The sequence below is a fragment of the Crocodylus siamensis genome, chromosome 8 (genome assembly GCF_052110815.1).
Source record: "Crocodylus siamensis isolate JL-2025a chromosome 8, ASM5211081v1, whole genome shotgun sequence".
In the NCBI taxonomy this organism is placed as follows: Eukaryota; Metazoa; Chordata; order Crocodylia; family Crocodylidae; genus Crocodylus; species Crocodylus siamensis.
The window spans coordinates 51168573-51192227 of record NC_143402.1 but is presented as its reverse complement, the minus strand read 5'-3'; the positions used below and the strand labels follow the sequence as shown (position 1 = coordinate 51192227).

The 23655-nt window shown below is 47.4% G+C and overlaps 1 protein-coding gene across 2 annotated transcripts in view; it reads left to right on the top strand.

Moving 5' to 3' along the window:
* Positions 1–23655, top strand: part of DHRS7C (dehydrogenase/reductase 7C) — a 48707-nt gene that overhangs the window by 9640 nt on the left and 15412 nt on the right. Inside the window, exons 3-5 of one of the 2 annotated variants that reach the window (XM_090060512.1) lie at positions 11352–11464; positions 14880–15090; positions 23484–23576. In XM_090060512.1, the coding sequence (XP_089916638.1) occupies positions 11352–11464; positions 14880–15090; positions 23484–23576 (417 nt within the window). The remainder of the gene's footprint in view (positions 1–11351; positions 11465–14879; positions 15091–23483; positions 23577–23655) is intronic. The other variant, XM_090060513.1, reaches the window with a different exon arrangement.

Here is a 23655-nt window from a genome sequence, read left to right as displayed (position 1 = left end):
GGAAGGGTCAATGCAGGGTGATGATTGGGTCGTTGAGTTGATGGATTTGTCATTCAGAGGGACCTATTTTTAGACCTACTGCCATTGTCTCTCAAGCACCCTCATTCATTCCCATTCATTCAGGAATCAATTTACATAGGAGGGGAAGGTATGAGTCATAGGTTACACCATCAGGAAGCACAAGGTGGAGGCTTAACATTACTTTACAGATGTAGGCCTAAATCACATAAATTCAATATAAAACAGTAACAATTAATACAAAAATAATAGGAAAGTAATATAATACAATATAAAGCAATAAAAATCAATACAAACATAATAGAAGACTATTTACATTATAAAAAGGGGCTTATTACTATGTGGGAGTATAACAACTTAGCTTACCTAGTACTACTTTGGGATCCTATGACCCCAGCTGACTTCCTGCCCTTTGGGCAGGGGGCTGGACTCGATGATCTCCCGAGATCCCTTCCAGCCCTAATGTCTATGAAATACTTGTAATCACTTATAAGGGATAGAGAGGATGTTGAGAAAGTCAGAAATGGTTGGGGAAGGGGAGGGAATGTATTTTTAAATAAAAAAGAAAAACTGTGGGTTTTGCTACACTTCTGTATAGCCTTATTACATGTGTGAAAACAGATTTATTTTTATTGTTTTTTTAATTTTACACCTTTCAGTTTTGCAGACTGTCCCTTTGTTCTTGAGTTATGAGACAAGGGGAAGGGATACTCCTATTCCACCTTCTGGAATTGTTGAACATCAGATAATTTATCTTAAAGTGATTAAGAATTTATAGTTAAGGAAAATAAGAAAGAGTGAGGACAACATCTTAATAATTATTTCTGTCAATACCAATTCATAGACATGACTCCCACAATTTTAGTCATGTAGGTTTCTTTGCCCAGTCTCAAGGGATAGCATGACTAATGACAAGCAAAATAATCACAGCTGTTAATTATGACTATCTTATCATTAAAGGAAATAATAAAAACAACCCATAATGAAACACAAACAGTAAATATCAGCTCCTCTGCATGTCTCTCTGTCGAGAGACTTGAAAAGAAATTACACTTATTAGAAATGACCTCCTTGAGAGGGGACCAAAGTACCTCTTTTCTAGAACAGTAATACATTTTACCTGCTATATCAGAGAGAAGGATAGTAGAGCAAAGTAGAGAAGGATAAAAGGTGAAACAGAATTGAGGAATTATAGTTTCATAGTTTCTAGGGTCGAAAGGGACCTGAGTAGATCATCTAGTCTGACCCCCTGCCATGGCAGGAAAGAGTACTGGGATCAAACGACCCCAGCAAGGTGGACATCCAGCCTCCTCTTAAAGACCCCCAAGGTAGGAGCCAGCACCACTTCTCTTGGAAGCTGGTTCCAGACCCTAGCCGCCCTGACTGTGAAGTAGCGCCTCCTGATATCTAGCCTAAATCTACCCTCTGCCAGCTTGTGACCGTTTGTGACATTCCTGGTCACTCCTGGCAGTGCTCAGGGGAACAGGGACTTCCCCAGTGCCTGCTGGTCCCCTCTGACTAGTTTGTAACAGGCCACTAGATCCCCCCTCAGCCTTCTCTTGTGGAGGCTGAACCAGCTCAGATCCCATACCCTCTCGTGATAAGGGCTGCCCTGCTGCCCCCTGATCATGCGAGTGGCTCTCCTCTGGACCCTCCCCATGTTGCCCACATCCCTCTTGAAGTGCAGCGCACAGGACTGGACACAGTACTCCAGCTGAAGCCTGACCAGTGCCGCATAGAGAGGGAGTATCACTTCCTTGGACCTGCTTGAGATGCATCTGTGGATGCATGACAAGGTGCAGTTGGCCTTCCTGACTGCATCCCCACACTGTCGGCCCATGTTCATCTTGGCATCAATGATGACTCCAAGATCCTTTTCTGCCTCTGTACTGACAAGAAGGGAGTTCCCCAGCCTGTAGGTATGGTGCTGGTTGTTCCTCCCCAGATGCATCACTTTGCACTTGTCAGTGTTGAATCCCATCCTATTCTCATCCACCCACCCCTGTAACCTGTCTAGGTCTGATTGCAGCCTATTCCTCCCGTCTAGCATGCCCACATCCCCCCACATCTTAGTGTCATCAGCAAATTTGGACAGGGTGCTTTTTACCCCCTTGTCCAAGTCAGTGATGAAGATGTTGAACAGTGCGGGCCTGAGGACCGAGCGCTGCGGAACCCCACTGCCCACATTCCTCCAGGTCGAAAATGACCCATCCACTACGACTATCTGGGTGCGGCCCTCCAGCCAGTTGGCGACCCAATTGATTGTGTGGGTGTCAACACCACAGTCCCCCAGTTTCTTAATGAGAACACGGTGAGAGATGGGGTCGAAGGTCTTCCGAAAGTCCAGGAAGACTATGTCCACTGCTACCCCTGCATCTAATGATCTGGTGATCTGATCATAGAAGGCCACCAGGTTGGTCTGACAGGACCTGCTGCTAATGAACCTGTATTGGTTGCCCCTAAGCATGATCTCCCTTGCTGGCCCCTCGTGGATAAGTGCCAGAATAATTTTCTCAAAAAGCTTGCCCAGGATCGAGGTAAGACTAATTGGTCTATAGTTTTCCGGGTCCTCCTTCTTCCCCTTTTTGAAGATGGGAACCATGTTGGCCCTCTTCCAGTCCTCTGGCACCACACCAGAGCATCACGAGTGCTCATAAAGCCGTGCCAGGGGTCCTGCAATGACCTCAGCCAATTCCCTCAGTACTCTAGGGTGGAGATCATCCAGACCAGCTGATTTAAACACATCCAGTCGCGCCAGAAGTTCCTTAACTAGTTCCTCACTAACCCTTGGCCTAGGTGTGCCTCCCCGGGGCCTGAGGGGGGCCCAGCAGGGGGGTGACTGTTCCAGTCCCTGCTTAGGAAAATGGAGGCAAAGAAATTGTTAAATATGTTGGCTTTGTCATCTGGTGTGACAACCAAATTTCCTAATGTGTCCTGCAGGGGCCCCACATTACCCGGAAACTTCTTTTTACCCCCTATGTATTTAAAAAAGGACTTCTTGTTTTCCCTAATCCAGAAAGCTAGTCCCAGTTCCATCTCCGCCTTGGCCTTCCTGACTGCCCCCCTACATCCCCGAGAAACCACAGTATAGTCATCCCTGGTGATGGCCCCTCTTTTCCGTTGGGTGTACGCCTCCCTTTTTGCTAGGAGACATTCCTGGATGCTTTTCGTGAGCCATGGGGGCTTGTGTGCCTTCCTGCTCCCTTTGATCCTCGTTGGGATTACCTCCCTTTGGGCTTGGAGTATTGTCTCCTTAAGGAGTGACCACTCTTCTTGGACACCTGGCTCCCCTCCCCTCCCCTCTGGGACCTCAGTGCTTCCCCGACTATTCTCCTTAGCTCATTGAAGTCCGCCCTCCTGAAATCTAGGGCTGCTGCCTTGCTGCAGGCCTTTGCCACCTTGCGCTGGATGGTGAATTGCAGCAGGCGATGATCACTGTCGCCCAGGTGGTCGAGCACCCACAGCCCCCTCACCAGGTCATCTCCTGTGGCCAGCACCAGGTTCAACTAGGTGACTCCCCTGGTGGGGCTGTGCACCTCCTGGGTTAGATGGAGGTCCTGCATTCTGGGTAAGAACCTACATGATCGGTCAGATCTGGCTGACTGCTCTTCCTACCAGATGTCCGGGAAGTTCAGGTCCCCCATGACTACCACATCCTTTGACTTCACTACTTCCGTAAGCTGACTTATGAATTCCCGGTCTGGCTCTTCCCCTTGGTTGGGAGGTCTGTAGTAGACCCCACCGTTAAGTCTCTTTCCCCTCGACTGCCTTGTATTCTAACCCAAAGCACTTCAGAGTGCCCCTCCTCTAATTCTTTGTTAATTGACGAGGATGGGTATTCCTCCTTTATATATAGTGCCATGCCCCCACCTTTCCTTCCTATCCTGTCCCTGCTATACAGCCTATAGCCTTTGACATTCACCACCCAGTCATGCGTTGAGTCCCACCACATTTCAGTGATCCCCACTATGTCCAGGTTATTGTCAGCTAGCAGGAGGGTGAGTTCCTCCTGCTTGTTTCCCATACTATGAGCATTTGTGTAGAGGCATTTGCATTACTTTGGCCCCTGCCACTTACCTGTGTATATGTTTTGCTCGTTGGTCTAGGCTGGGCTGTACTTGTGAGTGTTGCTCAGTCTGGCAGTCTGATGATTCTTCCACCCTTGTCTTCCCCTTCCCCCAACAAGCCTAGTTTAAAGCCCACCAGAGGAGGTCTGCCAACCTAGAGGAAAACACATGCTTACCTTTAGGGGAAAGGTGGAGCCCATCCCATCTGAGCATGTCCATTGTTGTGATGTGCCGGTCATTGTCGAGGAAGCCAAAGCCCGCCTCAAGACACCATTCCTGAAGCCGACAGTTGGTTTCCATGATGCACGTTGCATGCTGTCTTCCACGTCTACTCACTGGTAGGATAGAAGAGAAAACCAGTTGTGTGCCTATCTCCTTTAGCACAGACCCCAGAGCATGGTAGTCCACCATCAGGAAATCAGGGCTTCTCCTGGCCACATCATTAGTACCCACATGGATTAGGACCATGGGGTAGTAATCGGTGGGCTGGATCATGGCTTGGATCATCCCCTTCATGTCCTGAATCTTTGATCCAGGAAGGCAGTAGACCTCGTGTGTCAAGGGGTCCTGGCAACAGATGGGCCCTCTGCACCTCTCAGGATGGAGTCGCCTATGACGATCACGCAACACTTTCTCCTCCTGGCCTGCTTATCTCCTTCGGCCTGCTTGGGACGTGGAGAGCATGGAGTTCTCCTCCCTGGTTTCCTCGTCTCCTTTCTTCTCCTCCAGAGTTGCCAGGGCCTTATACCTGTTCTCCAGCCGGACTGGAGGAACTGGTACTGCTGTGTTACGAGTAGCCCTGGTTCTGGAGGTGACCGTCTGTTACTCTGCAGTGGAAGGCACTTCCCGAGGTGCTTCTTCCTTGGGTGCATAACCCTGCAGGGAAAGAAAATAGCTGTCAAGTTCTTCCTCTGCCTGCCTGATTTCCCTCAGCCTGCTAACCTCCTCCTGGAGCTCCCTCACCTGTGCCTCCAGGGTCCTAAGGCAGGCGCCTGCAGGACAGGTGTGGGTGTCCCCAATCCCTGCCCCCCCAGGACTTGCTGGGCAACTCCCGCAGGCCAGGGGGTGAGGGGACGCCATCCCCCCCATGGGCTCTGTCTGGGTGGAGGCCTCAGACAAGCCCCGGGAAGGCTGCGCCCCCCGGGCAGGGGCCCTGGAAGCACTCCGTGTCGACACCATCTTAGGAGTTGCTGCCTGTTTCTGGCTGAGTGCGGTGCCTTCGCCCCATGCTAGCAAGAGTCTCCCTCCTGGCCCTTCCTGCTCGCCTGCCAGCGTGAACGCCAACACAAACGCTGGCGTGCTCTTACAGAACGTGCCTGTTTGTGTGCTCTGTTTGCATGCTTTGTTCGCCGGGCTCCCTACCAGCTCAGTTAAGAGGGATCTGGGGGGCTTCCCCTCCCGATCCGGCTCAGCTGCGTCGGTCCCTCTGCCCCACTTACCTTAGGGGGTTCAGCTGCTGCTGCCCCCACTGCTGCTGCGTTTGCCTCTGCTCTGGGTCCGGTAAGGAGGCACATGTGTGTGCGGGACACACGTGTGCCTAGATCCCTCCTCTCCCCGCTGCTCCTGGCTCCCTTAAATTGGTTAAGTTGGTGAGAAATGAACAAGAGAAATGGGTACAATTACAGGGTGGGAGGCATAAAAGATGTGCAGACAGTGCAGGACAGAGGAAGGTAGAAGACAAGTAGGGGTGTGCAAAGCTTCGGTCAACCATTTGATTTTGAGAAGATTTGGCCCGATTCAGAGGTCGAATCACTGAATGTGAATCAAATCAGGAGACCAAAAAAACCCTCTGAATTGATTCAGAGCCTTCAAATCGATTCAGAAAAGCTTTGGAAAAAGATTTGGAGATTAGGAAGGCAGTCTTCCAGGGGAACAGAAACTGAGAAGAGGGAGGGGGAGAAAGGAGGGGGAGAAAGGCTGACATCTGTAGCTGTCAGTGACTGTGATCTTTCCCTGAGTCCCCTTCCAATCGCAGTGCTCTGGGGGAAGGACGTAGAAACAGCATATAAGCCTCTGTCTGCAGCCTTTCTGTCCCTTTTATAAGCTGTTTCTGCCTGAGCAAAAGAGGGGTGGACAGTTGGCCCAGAAACAGGTGGGTGGGTGGAGATCCAACTGGCACCAGGGAGGCCTCCTGTTACAGGCTACCATCCCTGCTGTTTTCATCCAAATTTGCCTTAACACACACAAGTGACATGAGTTTGGCTTTCAGCAGTTGGAGGTGCAGTTTCCCTGCAGCTATCTCCCTGATACCTGGCAGGCTTTGTGCCCTCAGAAGGGGCTACCATCCCTGCTGTTTTCATTGAAATCTGCCAGAAAATGACAAAGTTATAGGCATTACAGTGATTCCCCATTATAATCTATGGCCTAATCACCAAATCTTTCCAAATCAGCATCAAATCTTCCAAGGCCTATTCAGCCGAATTGATTTGGGACTGTGATCCTCATCACCAAATCAAATCACGGTCCTCCAATTCCAAATTTGAATTGAATACTTCCCTATTTGCAGAGGCCTAAAGACAAGTGTCTGGGGAGCAGAATCCAAGAAGAATAGAAAAGAGATCAAGGGAGAACAAATTATAGGATCAGCAGACAGCAGAATGAGAGTGGAAAAAAAGACAAGACTATGATATAAATATCAAGAAAAAAACCCAGGTTTATCTAATTAAGGGATTATTACTAAGAAGAATAGTGAGATCACTCCCAGAGGAAGACCTGGAAAACAGAAAGTGGTCTTTTTTATCAGGAGCAAAGCAATGCTGTTGAAGATGATCCTAATGAAAACTGTGCCCTGATGGCTGGTAACTAGGGCTGTGTGAAGCTTTGGTCACTGATTCGGTTTGGAGGAGATTTGGCCAAATTTGACAGCTAAATCTTTGAACCTGAATTGAATCAGGAGACCCATTAATGTCTCTAAATTGAATTGGAAGCCTCTGATTCAGTTTGGAGAGATTCAATGATTTGGACATACACAGCTATATATGTTTTTTCTACATACCTCAAGGTACCTGGTGGCTCTTGAACACTGAGATGGTGGGGCAGATGGAGCGTCCCATGGGAGTGTGACGGGGGGGGGGTCCCCAGCGTGCTTAGTAGCGGACCTGGAAGTGGATCAGAAGCATGATAATTGCAATACTCTATTGAGTTGCTATGGTCATAAAACTTACAGCAGGGCAGGAATGTTGATGTAGCTATGAACTTCCATATGAAATATGTGAGAAACAAGGTTTTTGTAATATGTGTTATTGGACCAACTGTATATCTGGGAGAGAAGTTAGGCAATCATTTGGGCCTTCAGCTCTGGAAAAGAAATGGGTACAGCATAATTTAAATACCAGATAAAACAATGGCTTCTGTTTAACTCCACATGCAAAAGAAAACAGACCCTTAAAAGAGGTGGGAGGAGCAAACAGAACTAGGAGCAAATAGAAATTATCAAAAGACACTTCAAAGCAAGAGAAGTTTAGCTGAATACGTGACCCAGCTATTTGGAAGAATAAGACCACTCAGAAAGGAGAAAGATTGCTATTACCTGTGGAACTGAGAGGTTAAAAGAGACACTAGTAAGAGGATAATGAATCATGAAATCATCATCATTCCTGTTTATTCCATTGTGTTTAGTGTTTCATAAAGTTATGGATTTTTGTTCCCAGGACAGACCTAGAATTTTGAAAGGGTGGGGGAGAGATACAGATGGTGAGGTGCATCATCACATATGAAACAACACATATTTTTCTCCAGTTGAACTAGAAGCTTTACTAATATGGTAAGGGTGTAGGGCCATATTGAAGCCAAAACAAGTATAACTTCATTAGAATCTTTTTCTTTGGCAATCCCTTGCAGTTGAGGATGATTGTCTTCCATGACTCTTTTGTTTGTACGTCCAAAGATGGCTGATGAGGTCTATCTGGGATCAGCAGATTCTACTGCAGCTTGGACATGTGTTTCTGTATGGGGTGGGTAGCGCTAGATTCTTGATTTGGTCTGTGGCATGCTGTTTCTGTAGCTCCCGCATTTTCATATGCTGCTGTTGTGAGGTTTCAAAGTACTGACTTTGTGGCAGACTCCTCCTCCATTTGGGTGATAGTCTCCCATGAGTTGATATTGATGTTGCATTTTTTTTAAGTTGGCCTTATCCATCATCCCTGAAGAGCTTTCTCTGCCCTCATCTTGAGTGTATGCCGTGGCTGTGCTGGGAGAATAAAACTTGCTTTGGGAGTCTGGAATCAGACTCCCAATCTTTCCACTGGATTGAGAGGATCTTCTGTGGACAGTGTTGATGGTACTTCCCCAAAAACTTTAGATGTCTCCTGTACATTGCCCATGTCTCAGCTCCATAAAGCAAGGTGGGGATGACAACTGCTTGATAAACAATGAGCTTGGATATGGATCTGATGTCTCAATCTTTGAACACCCATTTCTCCAGGCATCCAAAGGCTGCACTTGCACATTTGAGGCAATGTTGGATTTCTTATTTGATGTCAGCCTTCTGCTAGAGATGGCTTCTGAGGTACAGGAAATACTGAACATTCTCTAGAGTTTTGTGGTAAATATGGATTACTGGAGCTGGGGACTGTTCATTAGGAGCTTGTTGGTAGAGGACCTTAGTCTTCTGGATGCTAAGTGTCAGTCCCATTTTCTTATATGCCTTGCTAGAGATGCCAATGACCATCATCAAGACAATTAAAAAGAAGAGAGAGTCATTAACAACTGTGGAATGAAGTGTTTAGTTTGGTTCAGGTAGAATATAATGAACCATGAAGTTAATTGACTCCCTCAGCACTGCCTGACTAAAAATGCTGTTGCCATTGCCAGGCAGTTGGTTTTGAACTTTGGGATGGACCAGGAATCAAAGGAAGGTAAAAGTGCCTCTGCCCAGGCCTATCTTCTGAAAGTGTTTTGTAGCCTTCCATTTGGTCTACAAACACATTCAGACTACGATGTCAGAAATGGAAATGAGGTCAGTGAAAAACATCTCCCATGGGTGATCTTTCAATCACTGAAATGACAAAAAAACCAAATTGCAGTATATAGACTTTGAGTGCCATTGGAATTTTATGGAATTTTGTAGGAAAAGAAAGATACAGAGAATAATAAGAGTTAAAAAAATACCCTTGTTTCTATTTTTCTCTGAATGCTGTAGTGAGAAGACCCTGGCCCTGGATGCAGCCGAGGTATGCCCTTGAGATACACTCCCAGGGTGCTTCCACACCTAGAGTTGCCTTTCTAGCCTGCTGAGATGATTAAGAGACTAAACACCATAAGGGTAAACACCCTGCTGGGATGATTAAGAGATTCAATACCACAATTTGGGAAAATATTCATGCATACTACACAGTGAACTCTCAGAAGTAACTTGGTTTTGGGTGAATCTGAGACAGTTTTCACTTTTTTTGTTTCCCTTTTTTGATAAATCTCAAAGTCCTTATTTGTCTCAGTTGTAGCTCTACACATGGTGAATCAGCTCAACAAGATGAATGAGTTCTCAAATTCATGGAATGCTGCTGGCAGTGTGGGCAGCAGAGTGGGGGTGGGTGGGGGTGGGGATGGCAATTGGTGACCACACACAGACACCACTGGCAGTGTCAGCAGAAGCCAAGCTTAGTGGGTGTCGCAGGGCTCTTAGGTGTCCTGCGACTGAGAGGAGAAAAGGCTCAGGAGAGGCCCCTAGCCGCAGAAAAGAGGAAGCACAACTGCCAGTCTCTAAGACTGTGCCAGTGCAGGTTGCTAGGGCGACCGGGGAAGCCTGGAGCCAGGAAGGGGTGGAGCTCAGCCCTTCTTAAGCCCAGGCAGAAGGCCAGGAGGTCAGTTCCCCTCCGGCAGCCACAGGAGTGGGAGCTCTGTGGGCGAGCTGAGCAGCCCGGGGCAATGGCCGGAGCCTGACTACCCAGACGGGCTGCAATGATGCAGGGGCAAGGGAACTCTGATGGAGGTAAGGTAGAGCTCACGTGGAGTGGAGCAGGATTTATGAGCTTGGGTTATAAGCCGGTAGGCTTTTGGGTTATGTTGTAGCCAGCGGGCTGATTCTTTTGTTTGCTTATGGTTATACCGGAGGACCGGGTGAGGCTGTAGGGGTGTGAGGAGGCCTCATGGGAGCTCCCCAGTAATCTGGGGGGTTCCTGGTGCCCAGAGGGCACAGCCAATGGTGCCAAAGAGGGCACAGCTTTGTTTGGGGGGCACGTTGGCCCAGCCCCTGAATTAGGGGGCAGCAGAGAGCCCCGACTAGGGGGCACGAGGAAACCCGGAGTTAGGGGGCAGTGAAGAGCCTCGGCACTGAGGGCAGTGAGGGGGCAGTGAGGGACCCCGGGAGTGAGAAGGGGCGTCGAAGAGCCCTGAGGGCAAGCAAAGGGCCGGGACCTAGTACCATGGCCCTAGTGAGAGCATTCCAGCACCATCTGCGAGGCTTGGGCTGCGGTGCAGGGGAGGAAAAGGAGCCACAGACAGCGCCCCCTGCCATCGGGGCGTGTACAAATGGGCAGCTTCCCGCTAAGTTTCATCATTCTTCACTTATAAGCAAGATCAAGATGTGGCAGGCGAGAATAGGTGGGCGGTGGGCCCATTGCAGGAGTCCGGAGCTTCACGCGTGGAGAGACTCCAAAAACGAGACTCCTGTCACAGGGGGGGCACAGCCAATCTCATGGGGTGCTCATACACCCACGTGCACTCCCTACGTGTTGCCAATGAATGTGATGATCTGTTGATATAACTGATATACTAGTAAAAGCTCAAGATGTTGCCTTGGAGTGAGAGTTTAAGGAGTTTACTCTTAGAAATGTATCAGTGACTGTTGGAGTGTTTTATTGATAATAATGTACACAATAATGAGGGTAGAAACAAAAATTCCTGTAATTTCTTATTTCCATTCACTAAGGATGTGGATGGAAAATGTACTGCTACAAATTTAATTGCTGTTAAGTATGATTTTTGTTTGCTTTGAAGAGTAAGCAGGTTGCTGGTAACAATAATAATAACCATAGTACATGAAACAATTATGTCACTGAGTATGACATTACCTGTTTCACAATTAAATGGTTTCATGCTTTTTAAAAGAGTGATTAGGTTCCAAGGCTGTACTGAACCATTTTACCAGTTTTAATATTGTAGAAATATTTATTCTTTCTGCATTCTGTTATATAGGTTGCCTTTTCAAATATTCAAGAAGCTTGACAAATCAGTTGTATTAATAACAACAATAATTTATTTTAAAGTGAAATTAATATAATTGACTTGCTGTTATGGTTATTAGTTATTGCTACTTTTATTTTCCAGAATGCTCTCGAGTGTTTCATACTGGAGGAGCCAGGCTAGTGTTATGTGGCAAGAAATGGGAGAAACTAGAGGCCTTGCATGATGCTCTAATCAGTGTAGCAGACCCTAGTGTGGTAAGTATTTCCTTCTCATGCTTTGTATATGACAAGAGTATCATTCTGTAAGGAAAATTTTTAAAGATCTGCCAGGGACATAAGAGGCCAATTGAGCCTTCAGGGCATCACCAACACAGCTTTGGTGTATTCCCTCTTTAGAAATTAGGCCAAAAAATGCAACTAAAATCCTAGTTTTAGCTGTAGTGCTTAACTCCTAAATTCTACTCCAATTTAATAAAATAACCCAGGGATTTTCAAACTTTTTTAGTCTAAGTACCCCTGGTGGCTGGACACCGAGAGGAGGGAGGGGCCAGGTGGAGCGGGGTAGTGTGTGGCCAAATGCCAAGCAGGGGTGGGTTGGGGGCTAGTGCATGGCTGGACATGGAGCAGGGAGGTAGGGACTGTTCATGAACAGGCGGGTGGGGATGGAGCACTGCTACATCCCAGGAGCAGAGCTGGGGCAGGAAAGCTCATCTGGCTGGGGTGTGGTGGTGGCAGCCACCATGGGCAAGCTTCCACATACAACAGAGAGGTGCCACTCCCCTTGCTCTGGTCTTGGAAAGTAGCAGGGCACTGTCCCCACCTACCTGGGCATACCCCCTAGGCTCAGTCCATGTACATCCAGGGGTACTCATACCCCTAGCTGACAACCCCTGAAATAACAACAGATAAAGGGACAAAGTTAGACCCAGATCTTATACTGTAACTGAGTTTCACATAACTGTAGAAGCCATATCTTTCCTGCACCTGGACCAAGTTAGTGCGTAGGTAAACAAGGCACCTGCCTAGAAGCCTGAGAAGTCTTATTTACCTCACTTCCCTTTACCTAAATACTTATGAGAAGAATACTATTAAATAAATGTAATTGTTTTTTGATTTTGACCCAGTTCTCAATTACTCACTGTAAAGCCATGGTGAGCAATACAATACAAACAAGAAGACTTATTTGCATACATATTTTGCATACACAGTGACCATGCAAACAAATTATGCAACTTAGCCTTCCCCTCACATATTCCACATTGCTCTTCACAAGTCACCAGTGAGTGAGTGAGGACCAGATCACACACCTCTACAACTGCAGTGCACTCTTAAGTAGAAAAAAATTATTTTTGGGGTATTAATGCTGGTTTACATGAGGCAGCTTTTCTAGTCACACCCAGGGAAGACTGCTCTCCTGACACAGGGATATAGTACCTGCCAAGGTAATGTATAGTAAACCTCTCACATAGCCACTGAAGTGGGAAGGTCTTGGCTTTATACCCACTTTATGGAAAAGGGCGACTCCTCCCTAGCTTGTGTGGCAGGCCAGTAGCCACTCCTGAGTTGAGCCACCCACCTCACTGCGCCTGACCACCTTCCAGGTTCCGAGTGCCTCCCTGGTGGCACCTCGTGTCTGGCCGACTCCCTTCCTGGAGCACGCCCGCTAGCCTCGGGGGTAACACTGCCACCACCCAGGGATGGGCTTGATTCTGGCTCTGCGCACCCTGGGAAACACAGGCCTAGTAGCCCTCGAGGGTACTTGATTCACTTCAAGAATTTAGGATGCTTCCCTCAGTCAAGCACAAGTAGTGGTCTCCCTTAGTCAGCTGAACCAAGGGGACTCCAAGGCATAATCTAGACCCACTCCCAATAAGTCTCCCACGCTAGGTACAAAGGAGAACTTTATTGGTTACAAGGGGTAGGGTTAGACTAGGATACACGGTAGAGCAATATCAGAGAAATCCCATAGAGCAAACTGGCATGGCTGGGTAGCCTTTGATCATGCATCTGAGTTACTGCAAGCTATATATCTAGTTAGCAGTAAGCTCAGGTAGCTTATTCACATGTATCATTCAGACGTACGTGGAGATTCCCTCTGGAGGCAGGCAGTTCCTTGATCATGAGTTTGGAGAAAGAGAGCAAGTTCTGATGGTCCAGCTCTTTTCTTTCTCTGAGTCTTCCCCATGGCTGCTGCCCCACTCCTCCTGGGCAGTCCTTAACTTATATAGCCCTTATGACCTCATTTACCTGGTCCAATGGAGGCCAGCACCCATTGGCTGTCAGCCAATCAATTTGAAATACATCACTAGTTGCTGGGCAGACTGGCAGTTCCTAGCTCCCCAGGGAGCCCAAGGCCCTCACCCAGGCATCAAAGTATGTGATGCCAGTCACATAGGCAGAGGGAGCAGGTTTCCCCCCTCCCTCAGGAATGTGTCCAGCTCAGGTTACCTGAAGAGATAGGGTAAGGTGTGTACCCTCTGCAGGGCCTATCTTAACCAAATTGTCACAGAGCAGAGTTTTTGGGGAGAAACAGAGGTGGCTTTCTGTCACAGCTTGTTCCTGTGGCCTTATGGGTGAGGGCAAGCAGAACTCAGGGGCATCCGAACTCCAAACCTCTGGGCTTGGGCCTGCAAGTAGGATGCCTGCCAAAGGTTTTGGAAACATTTGAAGCCCCAGATGGGGGTGAAGGATGTTTGTCAGTAGTAGGGCCACTTATAGTTTGGGACTGACTCTTGGATTTGGAATTTGTTTTGGCTAATTTGGCTTGGAATACATAAATAAAAAAATGTGATTTTTTTTTTCTAGGTCTTTAAAAAGAAAAAAAATGATTAGTAAAAGAAGGTTGTGGTGTCCCTGTGCAGGATGTTAATGTAATGCTGATTCAGAAAAATAATCACTCTGCTATATATCTCCATACTGCACTGCTCCATATCCTTTAGTTTTTAAATAAGATAGCAGCCCTGTACTGGGCTGCTCCCTTTGGGAGTAAATCTGCTGCCAACAGGGAGCACATGTAGATGTGCTCCCAGGGAAGAGTTACTGTGCCGTATTTTATTTTACATGATTATAAGAAGGTGATTAGGAACAATCAGCATTGATTCACTAAGGGCAAGTCATGCCTGACCAACTTGATTGTCTTCTATGATGAGATGTCTGGCTGTGTGGATGTGGACATGATATATCTTGATTTAAACAAGGCTTTTGATATGCTCTCCCACAACATTTTCACAAGCAAGCTAGAGAAGTACGGGTTGGATGAATGGATTGTAAAGTGGATAGAAACCTGGCTGTATCATTGGGCTGAGAGGATAGTAATCAATGGCTCAATGTCTAGTTGGCAGCCTGTTTTTCTTCCCATAAAACCAATGTCTAGAATTTGAACTATTATAAAAGTGGAAGCAGAGGTTTTCTTATAGTCACCTGGATCCAGAGACTGGGGCCTTAACAGATGCATGAGATATTGTCAGAGCCATGATAAAATCATGACAATTAGCAATACTGTGTCAATTCCTCTGAAATTGGCAGAAAAAAACCCCAGATTCTTGCAATGGTGGAAGCATTTTCTTTACATGAAATGGCAAATACACTTGGAAATAGTTTATTCAGAAACACATTCTTTTGCTATATGACTGTATATTTGTGAAATAATAAAGTAGCTCCCTTTTCACAGACATTTACACCAAAGCTGGTACTTCTGGATATCTCAGATATAAACTGCATCCAAGATGTAGCTAAAGAAATCTTGGACTGCTATGGTTGTGTGGATATACTGATCAACAATGCCAGTCTGAAAGTGAAAGGAGCAGTGCAGAGTGTTTCCTTGGAGCTGGATAAAAAGATTATGGATGCCAACTATTTTGGACCTATAACACTAACTAAAGGTACTTTTTTTCTGCTTCTGAAGGTTGTGCTTAAAAATTCATATTGAAATCATTGTTTTCATGTGTTACACTGAGTTGTGTTTTACTTTCGGCTCTAATAGTGCACATGAACATCTCTTTTGAAATCAATAAAGTTAAATGGATACAAATGAGATTCAGGTTCCTGAAATATGGGAACAGGATTGTTAGTTAACCAGGAAGCAGTTGCCTGTTAGAAGATATTTTCTAAAACAGCAGTGTTGCAGTGACCTCTGTTGGCATGTGATTGTTTAGTTTACAGCAAAGGCATCAGTTTTTAGGGAAGGCATGCAGACAAACAGAAAACTATTATTCATTCATTTGGTTTATATGTCACACTTCCCAACAAGCTACAGGCAGGTTACAATAGGGTTAGGGACAGACATTACACCTACACTGGTTTAAGTGATCAGAAACTGGTTTAAACTAGATGTTCAGTGCACATAAACCAGTTTGAAAATGGCTGAAACTGGTTTGAGATAAACCTTGTTGAATGTAGTATCAGACTTAACTGATTTGCTCAAACTGGTTTATGCCATGTCTGTCCTAGACCCCTCACTGGTTTAAGTAAAATCAGAGTCCCCCAGCATCCCAGCATGCTCTCTGGGCTGGGCAGGGCTCTCTGCTCTGCTCTCTGGCAGGAGCTTGGCATAGACTTGCAGGCACAGCATGGCCTGCTGGCTTCCCCATGCCCCCCTCTACTCCCCTATCACCATTTGCTGCTTAAGAAAAGATCTCTTTCTCCTCTCTGCTACAGTAGGGACTGTGGCCAGCATGTGGTATGCTAGCTAATGCCGAGAGGTGTGTGTGTCCTTCTTCAATTTCACTGGGATAGGCTGACAGAACAGTGACCGCTTAGGGCTTTTGGAGCTAATCAACAGGTCAGACAGTAAGCTGTTTAAGAAGTTTGAAGTATTGTGGAGAGAGGTTACTGTTTTGCTAATCAGATGATAAAGACTGTTACAGTGCCCCCCCCACACCTCTGGCTGACTTGCTTTCCTGTCAGTTTGCTGCAGGCAGTATGGTGAAACAGGGAGGGAAATTGAAAAACATCGTATCATCAACCGATGAATGCACTTTACCCCCCACCCCTTGCCTCAGAGTGCTAGCCTGGGGCTTGGGGCTTTCAACGCTTCCACCCCTTGAGCAGATGGTAGGGAAAAGCCTGGGACTGTGCAGGCAGACATCCCTAATGAGAGAGTCCTGCTGGGGCCTGGCTACACCCCCCTCAGCTCAGCTCCCTGCAAAAGGGAAGGGAGGGCTTCTCTAGCACCTCCTGCCGTCTAGCCTGAGCCACTGCAGGCATGTGCCTGAATTTCCTCAGTCCAGAGAGAATGTCTATCTGGTTTCAAACTGGTTCAGCCTAGCCAGGTTAGACTAACCTGCAAATATTAAATCAATTTAGGCTCAGACTTTTTGAATATTTGTCCCTAGCTTCAGAAAACAAAATAATTTATAAAACAGGAGAATGAACAGAAGAACAAAAGAACTTAAAAGGCAATGAAAGTATTAACAAAACAGAACTTCCCCCTTCCCCCAGCCCCCTCTGAAAAAACATCGAAGTCTAAGTTTGTTTCCTAAACACCTGCCCAAATAGGAAGGTTTACAGGGCTTCTGAAAGATCTCCAGACTCAGGCTCTAGTGGGACTCAAGAGGGGGGAAGTTCTTTAACTGAGGAATGACTGCTGAGAACAATCTCCCACACTGTTTTGCCATGTGGACTTCAATGGCACTTGCAGGAGGTTGCTCTCAGCTGACCTTAGGGATCACAGTGGGGCATAAGATACAAGGCAGTCCCTTAGGACCCAGGCCATTAGGGCTTTATAGGTCAAAACCAGTACTTTCTATTTCACAAAGAAAGTTGTAGCCAGTGCTGATTCTGGAGCATGTGTTTGTGACATTAAGTCTTCCTGGCAATCGATCCCTGTAGGGCAACTGCATTCTCTACCAGCTGCAGATTCCAGACAATCTTCAAGGACAGCCTTATACAGAGCGCATTGCAATAGTCTTGCCTTGATTTTACAAGGGCATGGATGATGATGGCCAGATCTGAATGTCAAAGAAAGTGTTGCAACACCCTTCCATCATTGGCCTTCTCACCAGATGGAGTTGCTGAAAGGCACTCTTACCCACTGCTATCGCTTGCAGATCCAGCTGCAGTAGAGGATTTAGGAGTACCCCAAGGCTGTGAAACTGAGTAACAAGAGGAGGATGAACCCTGTCAATGCCAGGTTTCCCAATCCCCAAAAGTCAATTAGACTACTCATCATCACCACCACCGGTCTTGTCTGAATGACAGAATCATAGGGCAGTAGGGCTGGAAGGGACCTCCAGAGGTTATGCAATCCAACTCCCAACATTGTCTAACTGCTTAGCAAAACTACAAAATCAACCTTGACACAACACAAGACATAACACCCTAACCTGCCACAGGTAAATCAGGGGGGCAATGGACCACATTGGACAATGTCCTACTGCTGCAAAGGTTGTTAATATCTGCTCAAGAGATCCCAGGAAGAGGGCCATTCCCTAGCTGCAAAGGAAGGCAAAAACACCCACAGTTTGTACTAACCTGACCATGGGGTAGCATACCTTTTTGACCCCAAATATGGCAATCAGTCTGATCCTGCGTGGAGGGGCAAGACCCTCTAGACAGGAACCTCAGGGCTTAAGTCCCAGCAGGAGCATTGGCACACCTCAGTCAAAATGCCCAGACTCTGAGGAAAGCTTTGATAAAAAAACAAAACAAAACAAAACAACAAAAACCTTGGTTCATGTAGTGGTGGGGGCAGGTGGGCAGCGGGTTGTGTGTGTGTCTGCGTGTGAATTCTCTCCTGGCCCCATGTGACAACCTGCAAAGCCAAGACACATAAAAATAGTCACAAAAGAACATAGGCATAAACCTATATTATGCCTGATCAGTAGCTGTCTACTCTCTTCTTCACCACTTCCAGTGATAGAGCATCCACAACTTCCCTAGACAGTTTATTCCACTGGTGCACTGTTTTATCTGTGACAAAGTTTTTCCTGATATCAAAACTTCATCTATTTTGCTGCAATTTCAAGCCATTGGTTCACATTCTGTTCTCTGCAGCAAGAGACAAGAGGTTTTTCCCCTCTTTTTTATGGCAGCCTTTCAAGTATTTGAAGACTTATGTCATGTTTCCTTCTAAGCACCTTTTCTGTAAGGAGAATATGCCTAGCTCCTTCATCCTCTCCTTGTATGACCTGCCCTCCAAGTCCTTCATCATCTTTGTCTTCCACCTCTGGATCCTCTCTAACTTCTCCATATCCATTTTCAAATGTGGAGTCCAAAACTCTCCCACAGCACCCCATTCTTCCTGAATTAGTGCATTGGTTGATGCATGCCAGGGGATTGTTGGCCCAGCCAGCTACAGTGTCACACTGCCGGCTCATATTCATACTGTGGTCAATTATTACCCCCAGGTCCCTTTGTAGTGCTGGTCTGGTTGGCATTGCCAAGCCTGTAGGTTTGTAGGGGATTGTTCATCCCCAGGTGGAGCACTTTACATTTCTTGATGTTGAACTTCATCTGGTTCTGGTCGTCCAACTTGCAAGCCTGTCTAGGTCCACCTGTATCTGCAGCCTACCTTCAAGCGTGATCACACTTCTTATAACTTGGTGTTGTCTGTAAACTTGGCCAGTGAGCTCTTCATCCCCACATCCAAATAGTTGATGAAGATGCTGAATAGCACTGGACCAAGCACCGACCCCGAGGGACAACGCCGGCCACTTCCCACCAAGATAACACAGAACCATTCATTAGAACTCTCTAGGTCCTGCCCCACAGCCAGTTTCCTACCCACCTGACTGTCTCACAGTTAAGTCTACAGTCTTCCAATTTTCTTATGAGAACATCGTGGGAGACCAGATCAAAAGCTTTTTGGAAGTTGAGATATATAATGTCAACCTCCTCTCATCTAGGTGGCAGGTTACCTGATCATAAAAGGAGATGAGGTTGGTAAGACACTCATTTTTATTTGTTTCTTTTTCCTTTTTTCACAGCCCTTCTTCCAAACATGATCTAGGAAACCAAAGCCCTTTTGGTGGCACAATTGTTGGAGACATTAGTTCACTTCCTTGATGCATTGTTCCCTCCTAGGACCATGGCCTGCAACAAGGAGCACAGAGGAGAAGACTACCTGAGCCCCCAACCCCTTGAGTCCAGCCCCCAGAACTCTGTAGTCACTGATGACCCAGTCCAGATCACTCCTGGCCATGTCATTTGTTCCCACATGGATGAGGAGCATGGGGTAATAGTTGGAGGACTGGACAAGCCTGGGGATCCTTTCTGCAACATCTTGGATTCAGGCCCTAGGGAGACCTAGGGCGTTGGGACAGCCGAGGGGACTCAGTGCCCCGCTGGATGGAGTCCTCCCCTGACCTTGTGTCTACCTGGTGGTGGCAGCATGGTGCTTACCTTCCTTCTCCTCCAGCGTCACCATTGGAGCCTCCACAGGCATGGGGAGGGGAGTGTACCTGTTGTGCAGGGCCAGGGGAGGAGCAGAAATGGCCCTGCATTTCCTGGAGTGTGTGGTGACCGTCTTCCAGGTAACTTCAGGTGGGTCTTTGTAAACCGCCTCCTTGCTGGCCACCATCTCTGTCTCCTTCTCTTCTTCCTTCTCCTGGAGAAGGACCTGGCAGTAGCCATCAATGAAGAGCCATCCTAGCTCTGATGGTGCATAGCTGGCATACCTCCTCCTTTAGCTCCCACACCCGGCCCTCCAAAGACTCTTCTAGGGAGTGCTCCCTTGCCCATCTTCCAGCAGCTGTGCCAGGCAACCCTTGCAGTCTGGGGCCAGGAGCTCCATCTAGGCTCTGTCTGGGTAGAGATCTCAGTGGTGCTGGGATGTCTGTAGTCATGACAGATCAAAGCCATGGTTGAGAGTGAGTTCATGCCCCTACCTGGTCCCAGATGCTCCTCTTTGGGCCTCTGGCCTCAGGATCCTTGCCAGCTCCCAGATGGGGGTGGAGGTGTTCCCCTCCTGGGCTCCCCTCAGCCGGCGCATCCTGCCTGGCATGGCCCCACATGCATGCATGCACTCAAACACATACACACTCTCTCACGCAGCACCCTCTAAGCACCCCCTGCATTTGCACCGCCTCACCTGGCCTGGTACACTTACCTCCTGGTTCTATGCTGGGGGGGTATGTGAAATCTGGGTCTGGATCTTTGGCTACTGGGGGCACAATAGGCATTAACCCATGTGTCTCCTCTGGGAGCAAGCCCAGCTGCTCTCCACTGCCTTGAATTATTCACTTTCATTTGGAGTGTTGGTGTAATTGTGATGGTCCAGGAAATATATGAGAGGCAATGATATTTTTTGATCTTTGTTTTACTGGACCGTCTTCATTTTTGTTCATAATAGCTCCCTATAACACCTTTTTATTTCTAACTTACAGACTCCCTCCACTCCTTCAAGAAAACTGTTTACATTTACATGAATGCTTTTCTATGATATTTAGCTTAGCCTGTGTGTGTGCCTCTCTTTTGACCTGACTTGATATTTCAAAGCTTGTTCAAAAGCTCTCCCAAACACATAGATGATCCAATAAAAGATACCATAAACAATTCTCACTTCACTTTTTCTTGTAACTTTTTAAAATTTATTGGGGGGCAGGGGCAACACTATCCAATTTTCTTCTGCTCTAGCATAGACACCATCAGACATATAACTGAATTGCAAGAGTGTTTGTGTGTAACAGAGCATGTGTATGTGCATTCATGTACAGGACCTATTGAACAAGTACTGAATGGCCCATGAGACAGCTTTTGCCCCTCAAGTTTGGGTTTTGAAGGTCAGCTTAACACTGTTGCCTGAGGTAGTTTGCACTTCCAATGCCATTTTTGGGGTATAAGAGATGAAAAAATTAATATAACTTTATTCATCAATAGTATCTGCTTGGAAGCTTTTGTCAAACTCACCTACATGAAAAAACAGCATCATAGGCCATGTGTAGACAAAACGAGGGGCGTGTGTGCGTGACTCTTTAAACTGGGCTAAATGCTTTTGTGCTGCATTAATGGTGGTGGTATTGTGGATTAATTCCAACCACTGTAGGAAATTTCATAGTTTCATAGTTTCTAGGGTCGGAAGGGACCTGAGCAGATCATCTAGTCTGACCCCCTGCCATGGCAGGAAAGAATACTGGGGTCAAACAACCCCAGCAAGATGTTCATCTAACCTCCTCTTAAAAACCCCCAGCGTAGGAGCCTGCACCACTTCTCTTGGAAGTTGGTTCCAGATCCTAGCCGCCCTGACCATGAAGTAGCGCCTCCTGATATCTAACCTAAACCTACCCTCTGCCAGCTTGTGACCATTATTCCTGGTCACTCCTGGCGGTGCTCGGGGGAACAGAGACTCCTCCAGTGCCTGCTGGTCCCCCCTGACTAGTTTATAACAGGCCACAAGATCCCCCCTCAGCCTTCTCTTTTGGAGACTGAACAGGTTCAGGTCCCGTAGCCTCTCCTCATAGGGCCTGCCCTGTTGTCCCCTGATCATATGAGTGGCCCTCCTCTTGACCCTCTCCATGCTGTCCACATCCCTCTTGAAGTGTGGCGCCCAGAACTGGACGCAGTACTCCAACTGTGGCCTCACCAGTGCCGCATAGAGGGGGAGGATCACCTCTTTGGACCTGCTTGAGATGCATCTGTGGATCCATGACAAGGTGCAGTTGGCCTTCCTGACTGCATCCCCACACTGCCGGCCCATGTTCATCTTGGAGTCAATGATGACCCCAAGATCCTTTTCCACCTCCGTGCTGACAAGAGGGGAGTTCCCCAACCTGTAGGTATGGTGCCGGTTGCTCCTCCCGAGGTGCATCACCTTGCACTTGTCTGTGTTGAAATCCATCCTATTCTCGTCCGCCCACCCTTGTAACCTGTCTAGGTCTGACTGTAGCCTGTTGCATCCTTCCAGTGTGCCCATGTCCCCCCACATCTTAGTGTCATCAGCAAATTTGAACAGGGTGCTTTTTACCTCCTCGTCCAAGTCAGTGATGAAGATGTTGAACAGTGCGGGCCCAAGGACCAAGTCCTGGGGGACCCCACTGCCCACGTCCTTCCAGGTTGAGAAGGACCCATCCACCACCACCCTCTGGGTACGGCCCTCCAGCCAGGTGGCGACCCATTTGACTGTGTGGGTGTCTACACCACAGCTCCCCAGTTTCTTAATGAGAACGGGGTGAGAGACAGTGTCAAAAGCCTTCCAGAAGTCCAGGAAGACTACATCCACTGCTACCCCTGCATCTAATGATCTGGTGATCTGATCGTAAAAGGCCACCAGGTTGGTCTGACAGGACCTGCCACTGATGAACCCGTGTCGGTTGCCCCTAAGCATGCAGTCCCCTGCTGGCCCCTCCTGGATGTGTGCCAGCATAATTTTCTTGAACAGCTTGCCTAGGATTGAGGTAAAACTAACCGGCCTATAGTCTCCCGGGTCCTCCTTCCTGCCTTTTTTGAAGATGGGGACCACGTTGGCCCTCTTCCAGTCCTCCGGTACCTCACCAGAGCACCACGAGTGATCATAAAGCTGTGCCAGGGGACTTGCAATGACCTTGGCCAGTTCCTTTAGAACTCTAGGGTGGAGATCATCCGGGCCGGCTGACTTGAACATGTCCAACCCCTTCAGAAGCTCCCTAACTAAATCCTTGCTAACCCGTGGCCCAGGTGTGCCTCTCCCGGGGTCTGAGGGGGGTCCAGCAGGGAGGTGGCTGTTCTGGTCCCTACTTAGGAAGACGGAGGCAAAGAAATCATTAAACATGTTAGCTTTGCCGTCTGGTGTGACAACCAAGTTTCCCAACGCATCTTGCAAGGGCCCCACATTACCCGGGACCTTCTTTTTACCCCCTTTGGCAGCATAATGCACCTTAAATGACTTGGGGCACAGCAAACTAAAACTCTGAGGAGTTTTAATTCACTACCCCTACAACCATGGAGTGAAGCATCAGACTCCATGCAGCTCCGCGGCTCTGCAGAAAGCTTTGCAGGCAGCTTGGCAGCAGCCCAGGAAATCAGGCTCTGCCCAAGAAAAGTGGAGAGCATGCCTGACTGTCTGCCTGAGCTGCTTGGAGGCCTGGCCTTTCCCTCCGTGGCTGCAGTGCCTCCTGGGACTGCCCAAGCAGGGTGCCTGCAGGCAAGTGCCACCTGGGTGGGGGCATGCATCAACTTTTAGCCATTGAATTTTGTGATACTGTTGCCTGCTAGATTAGAAAGCCCATTAACAAAGATTTATTCCCCATGTATGTTCAAACAGACTGTGTTCAAATAATCTCTTTAACCATCTCTTTGATAAGCTAAATAGATAAGATCACCTTAATTTATTTTTATTTGTTTCTTTTTCCTTTTTTCCCAGCCCTTCTTCCAAACATGATCTCAAGAAGAACTGGCCAAATTGTCCTGGTAAATAATATTCAAGGAAAAATAGGAATCCCATTTCGTGCAGCTTGTAAGTTATTACAAGTTAAAATGAATATCCTGAAGTGTGTACTATAGTTATAAGATGACTATATTAAATCATTACATGT